This window comes from Stegostoma tigrinum, chromosome 2 (assembly GCF_030684315.1).
Source record: "Stegostoma tigrinum isolate sSteTig4 chromosome 2, sSteTig4.hap1, whole genome shotgun sequence".
Classification (NCBI taxonomy): domain Eukaryota; kingdom Metazoa; phylum Chordata; class Chondrichthyes; order Orectolobiformes; family Stegostomatidae; genus Stegostoma; species Stegostoma tigrinum.
In genome coordinates, this window is record NC_081355.1 from 68,466,329 (window position 1) to 68,478,479 (window position 12,151).

At 41.7% G+C, this 12,151-nt stretch overlaps 1 protein-coding gene across 4 annotated transcripts in view; it reads right to left on the reverse strand.

The window, feature by feature from the left end:
- Nucleotides 1–12,151, reverse strand: part of dgkb (diacylglycerol kinase, beta) — a 752,355-nt gene that overhangs the window by 13,728 nt on the left and 726,476 nt on the right. The window contains exon 25 of one of the 4 annotated variants that reach the window (XM_048520580.2): nt 6,263–8,805. The exons of the other annotated variants lie outside the window; for them this stretch is intronic. Within the exon in view, the coding sequence (XP_048376537.1) occupies nt 8,782–8,805 (24 nt within the window). The 3' untranslated portion in view covers nt 6,263–8,781. Of the gene's footprint in view, nt 1–6,262; nt 8,806–12,151 lie in introns of those variants that run through there. 4 annotated transcript variants of the gene reach the window in all.

Here is a 12,151-nt window from a genome sequence, read left to right on the forward strand (position 1 = left end):
GGATATCAAGTTCATCTCTTGACCAGACGGCATAAGTTTAAGGGTTTGAAACGTGTTGTTGATGGAGTCCTGTTGAATCACTGAAGTGCAGCTCGAAGATAATACAGTGCTACCATAACACACCGACTGGGGACACAGTGAATATTTAAAGTGGAGGATGGAGTTCTGATCAAGCTACTTTGTCCTGTAGAGCCCTCATCAGAACCTCATCTGCCATCCTCCCGCAGGATGCCTGCACCCCCACCAACGCCTATGGCAGGGCTCTTATTAGCGCCACTGCAGACAACTGCACTGTCTAAGTGTAACCTGTAGCCTCTGCAATCTTCCACCTTTTAAAATATAGTCATTAGAGATGCCCCTCATTGTAGTATCAGGATAGATAAAAGGCAGACGCCTAGGAGTTTCTTAATGGTAATTTTTAATTATTCCTGTTTATTACTATCTACAAATGGAATAAAATTATTAAAACCTGTTCATTTATTTGGATTTGGTGTTGGTGTATGTCGTGCATTGACAATAAAACATATAAGATTGTGCTACAGGAAGGCAACTGTGTTATGACCACGAAAGAAGGGGTCACAGTGCCTCTCTCTTTTTATACATTCTTGTTCAATCGCAGCAATTTTTAAAAATCTTCCTTTCTTTGTAAACATCTATTTCACCTTAAAAAATATTAAATTTCTGGAGCAAAACGGGCAAGAATCAAAGTTTTCTTGAGTAAAAGAGATTGGAGTTTTATTACCAATTAAATGCAAAAAAATTAATATGACATCAAATAAATATGTACAACACATGAAATGAAGGTTTTATGAAGTAAGTAAGTTAGAAGAATGATGTCTAATATAGGTACGGATAATAAAAGCAATCGCAGTTGTAGCTCTCAAAAGTTTCCCAAAATACAACAATGAAAAATCCATGTCCAACTTTTTAAACTATTGTCTTCTTTCCTCTGGAATGGTAAACTTGCAAATGCATGTGAGTTTTCAGTGAATCACTGTTGTTGTTTTGTCTTTCATTCACAAAATGGCTTCTGAGGTTCAGGTTGCGAGAGGGACTGACAGAGAGAGTCTTCAAGTTCTTCTGTTTTTTTGTCAAGTGTTGTCAAGGTGAGATTCATGATGCACAGTCATCACAACATTTATGCAATCAGGCTCTCCAGGACCCTCTCTGTGCAATCACATAGCCAGAGAGTTGGAAGTGCTTGCTGCTGCCAGAATATTGTGTGTTCACACCATTGGCACCACATTTAAAGTTTAGCTGCACGCTACTGCAGATGCTGAACATCAGGAACTGCCCCTCACAATGCGGTGCTCAATCATTATCATTGAGGTCAACAGACCTACTTCACAAATAGGAATGTGCTGATAGTCGGCATGGTGGAGAGACCTGCTGACATCAAAGAAAGCCACAGCACCAACACAACCTGCCTGGAACCATATAGCAGCCCATATCAGTACTGTGTCTTGGGTTAAAAGATTGCCCAGAATTGGAGATAGTATATTAACAGTCTTCTGTTCTCTGTAGGGGCAAATGGCTCTATCTTGTCTCTGTTACCTCACATTCACAGGTTATCACTCACTTTAACTCTGCCACTGCATATATACTCACCAGGGCTCATAGGCTACAATTCTCACTGTTGCATATTCCATCTATACTCAATGGCTCTCATTCACTTCATCTTCCTAAACTACTAACCCTTTCTGCCATCTGTACTTCCTGCTTACTCATGACAGAATTGTCACCCATTCTCACAAATAACTGCTCCATCATCCACTTCAATCCATATTCAATCCCTTCATTTTGTCTCATTGTGGGACAAATTTATAGAAGCCTAGACCAATGTTTCCACAGCACGTGTTCCCCAGGTGTTGGCTACCTGTGTTCCCCAGATTTGCAAGCCTTCTCATTGACCAATCAGCTGACTGGAAGGACACTGATAACTTGCTCCTGGTAGGATCACGTGTGCATCTGATTTTGGCCAACACCTGGGCTGGAATTGGACATGTCCCTTAACTATGTACTCTGACTGATTGTAGTACCTCTTCATCCCACTAAGGGCTGCTCCCCTATGACTTTCACACATGACTATTTGCTTGAAGCATATGCAGTGTGCATGTTTGTCATGCAAGCTGCTAGTACATGCAGGGGGTGTGACGTTGATGTAGCACTGTGGATAGCAACATGTGCACCCTTTTGGTTGTTAAGAGCTCTAAACTGTGACAAGTGTCCTGCTTCTCTGAACTAAAAAGGAATACAAGACACAGAGGCTGCCAGCCTGTACCAGAACACTAAAGACACTGTTCACTGAAAAGCAAGACATGCTGGCAGCCTCCAGATAAGCACAAAGTGACTGAATGCTAAGAAATGAAACTGAGAGTCATAAGGTGCACGCTGTGCAGATGCAAGAAGTGCTAGCATGTCTGCGCAGAAAGCAACTTGACAGAGATATGCAAGATGTAGGTGACTCTGGGCTCCTAATCAGTTTCTGGAAGACTGAAGCAGTGTGAGAGTTGGGCCGAGAGCAGGCATGATGGTGTGGTGACTGGTGCTTTGTCGATGCTGACTTATGTGAATGAAGGGTGGAGGAGGATGGTGGCCATGTAGAGTGCAGGGGCTTTGTGGTGAAGACAGAGCTGGATCAAGGCCAAGACAAGCCAACAGCGAGCTGCAGCCAATATGTACCCACTCCGATCTTCATTTCAGGAATCGGCATTGTCAAGCTTCTTGGGGAAGGAGAGGGGAATGCTCAAGTGCAAATAAGTCGAGTTGTGTTAACACCAGGCTACTTTAAATCAGCTAAATTTTTCAGATGCTGTTTAAAGCTTAAAGGAAAACTCAGGAAATTTTTCTTGACGTTGAGATCAATTTTTCTTGTTCTCGTATTTTTCCAATTTCTTCACAATTGTCCACACTACTTAAGGGACTGAAAGATCTGTTTACTGTGCAGCTTCCAGGAAGGTGACAGCCAACTAGGAGATAGAGGCATGAATTTCAGTGTCTTTTTATGATAATGTTAAATTTGTTTCACACTGATATTGGACTTATGCCAGTGTCTTCATGGCGTAAGTAGAACATTCTTTGTTCCAGTCTTATTCTGGACACCACCCACAACTCTTTCTATGATATATCAATATTATCATCAGTGATGCTTCCTTCTCTCATCTGGAATTGGAAGAGTTAATCAATTTTGCTTCCAATTTCCACCCTGCCCTCACTTTCACCTGGTCTATCTCTGACTCCTCCCTTCCCTTCCTCGACACCTCTATTTCCATTTCTAGGGATAGACTGGCCAGTAATATCTACTATAAACCCACTGACTCCCACAGCTACCTAGACGATACATCTTCACACCCCACTTCCTGTAAAGACTCCATTCCATTCTCTAATTCCTCCATGTCTGATGCATATGTTCAGATGAGGCCAACTTTGACAAGGGAGCCTCCGAAATATCCAACTTGTTCTTCAACCGAGGATTCCCCAGCACCGCTGTTGACAGGGTCAAACAATCACCCACACTTCCATCCTCACCTCGTCTCTTCCCTCCTGCAACAGCGTTAGGATTCCCCTTGTCTTTACCTACCGTCTCACATCCAGAAGATCATCAGAAGCCATTTCTGCCAACTCCAACAAGATGCCACCACCAAACACATATTCCCTTTCCCTCCCTTGTCCGCCTTCCGCAGAGACCAGTCCTTCCAGGATACCCTGGTCCACTCTTCCTTCACCCCCACAGCCCTAAGGCACCTTCCCCTGTAACGGGTGAAGGTGCAACACCTGCCCATTTACCTCCTCCCTCCCCAGTATCCAATGGACCAAACATACCTTCACACCTTCCAGGTGAAGCAACACTTCACCTGCACTTCCCAGAATCCAGTCTACTGCATTCGCTGCTCATAATGTGGTATCCTCTATATTGGGGGAATGAAACATAGACTAGGTGATCGCTTCACAGAACATCTATGTTCTACTCGCAAAAAGACTCTGAGCTTCCAGTTGCCTGTCACTTTAACACATCACCCTGTTCCCTGGACAACATCACTGTCCCTGGCTTGCTGCAGTGTTCCAGCGAAGGTCAATGCAAGCTGGAAGAATAGTACCTCATCTTCCACTTGGGGACCCTGCAGCCCTCCAGACTCAATATCAAGTTAAATAATTTCAGGCCTGAACTCTCCAATGTCCTAGCCCCAACCCCACACACCAGGCCTTGTTACCACACAGCTTGCTATTACACACTACCTATTGTTGTTACTAACAGTCCCTATTAACAACTATTCACCCTCCAAGTCACATCGTTATCACTTCCTTTGTCTATCCAACTGCTCTTTTCTCTCTTTGGGCTCTATCCCATCATTTACTCCCTACCCCATTCCCCTCTCTATTTTCCGCAATATGACACCACAGTGGCTCAGTGTGTTAGCAAAGCTGCTGCACAGCACCAGGAACCTGGGTTTGATTCCACCCTCAGGCAACTCTCTGCGTGGAGTTTGCACATTCTCCCCATGTCTGCATGGGTTTCTTCCGGGTCATCCAGTTTCCTGCCACAGTCCAAAGATGTGCAGGTTAGGTGGATTGGCCATGCTAAAATTGCCCGTAGTGTACAGGGATGTGTAGATTAGGTGGGTTTTAGGGGGATGGGTCTGGGTGGGATGCTCTGAGGATTGGTGCAGACTTGTTGGGACGAAGGGACTGTTTCTGCACTGTAGGGATTCTGTGAATAAACTGACGTTTTCCCAGCCATCGTCAGTTTTGAGGAAGGGTCACCAGATCCGAGACATTAACTCACAGATGCTGCCTGACCTGCTGAGCTTTTCCAGCAACTTCTAATGTTTGTTCTTGAATTTATGAGTTTAGCTGATACTAGCGGTCAGTTTCGGTCAGTACTTCTCTGTTCTCAAAACAATTATTTTGGTACATGAAAATCTCAGGTGTAAAATCAAAAGATGAGATTAAACATCAATAATCCATTTTACTATGATTATGACAATTAGAAGGAATTTGGAAGATGGTGGTGACATGATCAGAATTGAGAAATGCTTGCTGCATGGGGATGTGGAGACCTTTTCGTCTTTTGAGTTAATCTCCTGCTTTTGCAGTTGGAGGCACATGTAGTCCATATTATTCATGCATTTTTACCTTCACCTGCTCCCCCCTGTCCTCTTTGCTGCTCCACCTCCACCACCAGCCACAGACTCAGCAGACCACCTTTAACTATAACAAAACTGTTTTCAAGGTATACACAGAACATTTCAGCACCGATAGAGCTGGATACACAATGGGGGACCACGTCATACTGCTTGCTACTGTGTGAGTACTGTCAAATGTCAGCTGACTTATGATAAATAAGGCCATCCCACAGCATTAACACACTGTGGGTAGCAATGCCAGTTTTAAAAGTTAGAAAGACTAAGTGCTGTCACCTATCTGCCCATACCAAATGTATTATAGTGTGGACGGGCTAATATCCAGCTAATTAGTTACCAAATATGTTCAACTGCCATTGGCAGGAATGCTGCCAGTTTTGGTGCCCAACCAACCACTGTTCAGGTAGGAGACGGTGGGTTACCCAGCTGTCATATTTTACATCCCTCCTGGTAAAACAGGGACCTGATGGTCCAGGTGAAAGGACGATGGAGAGGTTGACTTTCATCTTCTCGTAGGACCACCAGCGAACACAATGGAGCCACAGTCTGCCAGCCTGGTCTAAAGTTGCCACCCAGGTCAGTGCAGGTCAATGGCCCATAGGAACACCCAACAACACAAGGAAGAAGCTTAATGACGTTCTGCACTCCACGAGAATAAATACATTATTTTCTATACAACCTCATGCTCACTTTAACCCTGTCATCTGCCACCGACCACCAAGGGTTACAGTATACCAGGCTTACAATTGCACGCAGCATATTCCCTCAATTGGTCTCATCCACCCCACACCTTCAGACAATGAATCTTACATGCATTCTCCACTTCCTACCCATTTATTCGGGATGCCTCACCATCTTTCTTCCAATGACACCAACACGGACAGTTATGCCTGCCACTTTTGTCTCAGTTCCCTTCCTTTCCCTCTTTCCAGGAGAAAAGTAACCCAATAGAACAGAAGGAGTCAAGATGGGCTGGGAGCACCAGACATTTATCTTCTTAACCCATGTGATGAGAGAATTTTCTGACTTAGCACTTAGATATTGACTTTTTGACTTAGACTTAGATATTGAGATTACACCTGAACAATTTTGGGAAGGAGAGGAAATAGGTAAACGTCTGAGGGCACATCGCTGGCATGGGTGAATTCTGATTGTCAATACATCATCCAGTTTTAAAATATATGTCAGTTTTCACCATCAGCTGTATTAGTGACTGTCAGCCACAGCTACAGCTAAAAGAGTGAAGGTAGAGAGGTCGGCTACTCTTAGTACCACAAAATGTTCTCACCCCGTATGAATGATAGCTATCCTTTCCATAGTGCCCACACTGACATGAAACTGTGTTATGACTGAATGAGAGAGCATGTTGTGAATGCAGCTGACAATTTTTAACCTTTCCCTTTATTAAACTATAACAAAAGCATGAAACAAAACATAAGAACTGCAGATGCTGTAAATCAGAAACAAAAACAGAGATTGCAATGAAAGCTCACCGGGTCTGACAGCATTGGTGGAGAGAAGTCAGAGTTTAGCATTTCGGGTTGAGTGGCCTATCTTCAAATCTGTTCAGACCTACTGAGCTTTACAGCAATTTCTGTTGTTGAATAGGAATAGCATAGTAAGATAGGCAGAATTTATAGCAGGGATTAAAATGAGGATGCCGACTTAAGCAGCTCAAAACATTTACAGCCGGAGTAAGATGACTTAATGCAACTCAGATGCATTGATCAAGTTTGCAAAAAAATTCCAGTCTGGCTTGCTTTATCAAGCACTGCTGTGCTGTAGGATACCGAAAGTACGGTTCCTTCTGAAGAATGTACAGTGCTGTAGCTCTCAAGGATTCTATTCAATCATCACATAGTCTTGTTGTGTCCTCAAGCTGTCTGGTGCAAGGAAACCAAGGATGAGATAGCATCCTCTATCTTTACTGTACTGCAGTAAACCCCTACTTATGAGTTGCATGGGAACCTGGTGTGGAGGAGACATCATATTGCTCATTGGATGCAAATGTTGTACTATATGTATTCTAGACATCTCAACGAGGTGATCTGACCGACACCTGCAAACAGAGGATAGCTCTCCTGTTGTCTCTCATCCGTGTAGTGTTTTATGGAAGACAAGTGGCTGTGGGTCTCCTATATTTTTTGTCGCATTATGACAGCATATCTGACTGGAAACTCTATATTAGGACATTGCACCACATCCACTCAGGTTGATGCTGGTCCTGGGCTTTGTGTTCCTCAGTCATTCCTCTAAACACTCTCAACGCCACTGAGACAACAACACTTTTTTTGTTTAAATAGGTTGAGGATGGTCCCAATGAGCCTATGTGGGCAATATCAGAAACAAAGCAGCTCCTAATCATTCAGCAGTTGCAACACTCATAAATGACATCATCTTGGAATTGAATGCAAGATTTAGAATTGAGTTGAATTTTACAGGTCGCTTGACATTACTTCTGTTTCAAAGCCATTACTAGATGAATTGGCAATTTTGAATGATAATGGCCAAGATGTTTTATGATCAAGAATTTTGGTTGAGACAGTTGATCAACGCATGAGTTTAATATACAAAATTCCACAATGCCAGACACTTTTGTGAGAGTGTCTGTTTAATGCAAATACACCTTGAAGGGGTTTGCATCATTTACAAACTGAGTCTGTTCCTGCGGAAAATGAAAGTATTTACTTTGCCCATTCTGGATCTGGTGGCAAATATTTCCCATTGTGATGCACAGTTGTAATTTGGATGAGGGTGAAAGAAATGCAGGTAGAGCTTCACAGAGTGAGTCACAGGTTCACCCTCACGATCTTAATGTGCAGAATGAGCGTGGCCCACACCCTAGGCTTTATCGATATGGATCCCCTAACCTTGATTAGACCAAGCATCCAAATGACTGTATTCACGTCCTCAGCCTGCGATCAGACAATGCCTTTGACTGACTGTCTGGCATCCCCTGACTCACAATAGCCCCTCTTGACTTGACTAAAGACTACTTCCCTTTGACATAGAGATGTTCGAAGCAAATTCCACATGTTTGACAAATAAGCTGCTGTCATACCCTATAGCTGTAATTTTGACTTAACATGGTGCCATAAAGCAACATCTCTGAATCCCTTGACTGATCATCACTGGAAATCATGACAGGCTGCTTGGCTTTCTGTCCTCACACAAAGGCAAGGCAAGACAGACGAACTGTGAGGCTGTCTCTTTCAGAACTTAGAATGTGCAAAATGGCAAGGCAATACAGAGATACTGGAATATCCAAATAGGTTCTAAGTGAGTAACAGCTAAGAAAACAAGCTGATGGCTCTGAGGCACCCTGATCTGATCCATATGATGGCTGCTTGTTTGTACATGCAAAGCAGCCCAGAATCAGCCTTACAATGCAAGGTTTCAGCGCATTACAAGAAAAGTATTTAGTGGAGAACTGTACTCTAAATCAGAGAAGTTTCATTAATGGTGTGTTGAAGGCCGTCCATGTGTGATGTCAACCTCTGTGGAAAATGCATGCTGGTAGTCACTGGTCATGGGATGCACCCTGAGATGTTGTGGAATGTTGGCAAGTTGAAGCCCCAGAGGAACAAATGATGAGCTGGGGTCACCAAGTACCCACTCAGACTTCCATTTCAGCAAATTGTCACCATCTCTTTTCTCTCACTACCTGGGAAAATAGCAAGGTGCACATAAACGAGGCATGATTAGCTAACAATGAGATGCAATATATTTAACTTACTGGTCAGATTCTTGTTTCACACTTAAAGTTGTGCATATAAAATCAGTTCCTTTTCTTAATGTCAAAAATCACCATTTTCAGCATATTTGGCCATCTGAGCAGGGAGCTAACCCCCAATATCCTGGCCAATATTTATCCCGCGAATAATCCCACAATCACTGCTGTTTATGGGAATTTGCTGTGCCCAATTTGCTGCCACATTTCCTCGGTTCCAGCAATGGCATCAGGAGTACTGCATTAGCTGCACAGTGCTTCAAGTGATCTGATGATCAAAAAATGCAAATCTTTCTTCCTCAAGCAACTCATTATTCCATGAATGCTTGAGAAAATACGCATGCTTTGATGTGTAATTAAATGCAATATATGTTCCCATTAATTGCAGATTGAAATCTTCATAACCACTATTTGGCTTGCATGCGCAGATGGGTCAGCTGCATTTTGGTCTATATGGGGGATAACTATTAAAATGTCTTTCATGCCCGAAATTTGATGTTTATAATGACCACTTTATCCACATTATTCAGTGCAAAAGAGGGGCAAAATTGCTCAGACTTCTTAATTTTAAAAATCCAAACTTTCTAAGAAAGTACATTCATAAGTGCCAGAAGCATGTCTCCAAGCAGCAAGTCGTCCCCTTAAACAAAATAAATGGCTATTTCTGAAAAGCATGGCAGCAAAATGCACTTGATTGCTGTTCAGATTTAAACATTTCTAATATCATCAGCACAGTTGTTTTAGTCTGGATCTTTTGATTGAGGAGAGGCTGACAAATTAATAATGTTACGTATTTACTCAGTTAATATCGTCACAAAACATTATATATTTGATTACCTAGAAGACACAGAATATGATATGTTTCAAAATAAAAACTGTTGTGATCTTTGGGTTCTGATAGATATTACTTGTGTTATTTAGGTCAGATTAATGAATGCTCTGAGAAGCTTTTTCAACTGTTTGTTGAATCACTTCTACATTGCACTATTCCCAATATTTTGGGGAGATCAGAATACAATTATTTCTGATAATCAGCATTATATTATGGTGTGGTACATAATGCACTATGCTAGTTGGTGAAATATCACAAAGATCCACGAAATGGAATGAAATGAGAAGATTTGTAGCTCAGGTGGAGGTTCTGGATGTGAGTTTGCTCGCTGAGCTGGAAGGTTCGTTTTCAGACGTTTCGTCACCATTCTAGGTAACATCATCAGTGAGCCTCCGACGAAGCGCTGGTGTTATGTCTCGCTTTCTATTTATCTGGTTAGGTTTCCTTGGGTTGGTGATGTCATTTCCTGCATTGGTGATGTCATTTCCTGTTCTTTTTCTCAGGGGATGGTAGATTGGCTCCAAATCAATGTGTTTGTTGATGGAGTTCCTGTTGGAATGCCATGCTTCTAGGAATTCTCGTGCATGTCTCTGTTTGGCTTGTCCTAGGATGGATGTGTTGTCCCAATCAAAGTGGTGTCCTTCTTTATCTGTATGTAAGGATACGAGTGATAGTGGGTCATGTCATTTTGTGGCTAGTTGATGTTCATACTAGCCACAAAACGACATGACCCACTATCACTCGTATCCTTACATACAGATAAAGAAGGACACCACTTTGATTGGGACAACACATCCATCCTAGGACAAGCCAAACAGAGACATGCACGAGAATTCCTAGAAGCATGGCATTCCAACCGGAACTCCAACAACAAACACATTGATTTGGAGCCAATCTACCATCCCCTGAAAAAAAGAACAAGAAATGACATCACCAACGCAGGAAATGACATCACCAACCCAAGGAAACCTAACCAGATAAATAGAAAGCGGAACATAACACCAGCGCTTCGTCAGAGGCTCACTGATGATGTTACCTAGAATGGTGACGAAACGTCTGAAAACGAACCTTCCAGCTCAGCGAGCAAACTCACATTCAGAATGGAATGAAATGTTCATCATGTCCTGTGTTACACTGGAGTAAAGGTAATTGATGCAGTAGTTCTGTCACAGACTTAAATACGTGATGGAATGCCTTGTGCAGTCAATGCAGATATGAATAAAATTATACATGGGAAAGAATATTCAAAAGACAGCTGTTCTCACAAGTCTTAAGCAAATTGAAGCATTTTCCCCCTGTTAATAATTGTCTTTGAAGAATGCACCTAAAATCATTGAGAAGTTTTAAATATTTCTAACGAAAACCATGTCAGTACGTAGATTTTGGTGAATTAGCCCTTAAAATCACACTACTTAGTTTAGGATATGGTATTAGAGGTTTTGCTGATGGATGATGGAAGTGATTTGTTTCAAGCAAATGTTCAGCATTCAGAATATTGTGATCACATTGACTTTTTCATTCCTGTCAGTTTAGCTGACTATACATTAGCTTCAGAACTTTATCCATTCAGTGCAAACATTTTTGATGAGTGCTTCACAATGTCACGATTCTATCCTCATGTTGCATTCTCATTGTTATTCTGTTTTTCTTCGTTCCATCTAATTAATATAAATGTACTCTTCAAGAAAATGTCTGTAATCCACTTTTGCTAATCTAAATGCACTGCACTGAGATCTATCAAAGAAAGCTGAATGTTTATTACAAATTAGATTGATCTGTCAATAATTTTCAGAATATTGTTATTCCCAGGCAATTTAGGGCATTATGTTTAGAATCTTCCACTCAAATACATAACACTTCTGCAGTTTTGTCCTCCTGCAATTACTTTTGGCTTAATGTGTGATAATTAGGTTCAGTAACTTCTGGGAGGGTTACGATTATGCTGAAAGAAACTAAAGTCAAATGGCTGCCTTTTCATCCTATCTCCTCTGAAATTAGTGGTGCTATTTTAGATCTGCTGATCTCTACTTTTGTATCACTGAATGCAGATGGTGCTTTCTGAAAGAAACATTAGATGATAACTTTAATTTGTTTTCAAGGACAGTTGCGTCAAAATGTGCTAAATCTAATCACATTATATCACTGCAATCAGAAGTAATGAACTTCAGACTCTACTTTAATTGCAGTGTTCTAAGTAGTCTTTCACACAGTTAGACCAGGGACATTATTGTGTCATTGCAATTCTACAACCTGCTATGAAAATGACAGAAATGCAAAATTAAAATAAATGATTAATGGTATTTTTCCATGTTTTGTACTAATAGGTATCCCTGAGCCTCGAAATTAATAGACCTGTCAAGCTTCAGGTTGTTATAGATGGAGTGTTGAACAAAAATGGAAATTAAATATTCTTGAGACACTGAGACACGACACTTTTGAATATTTTAA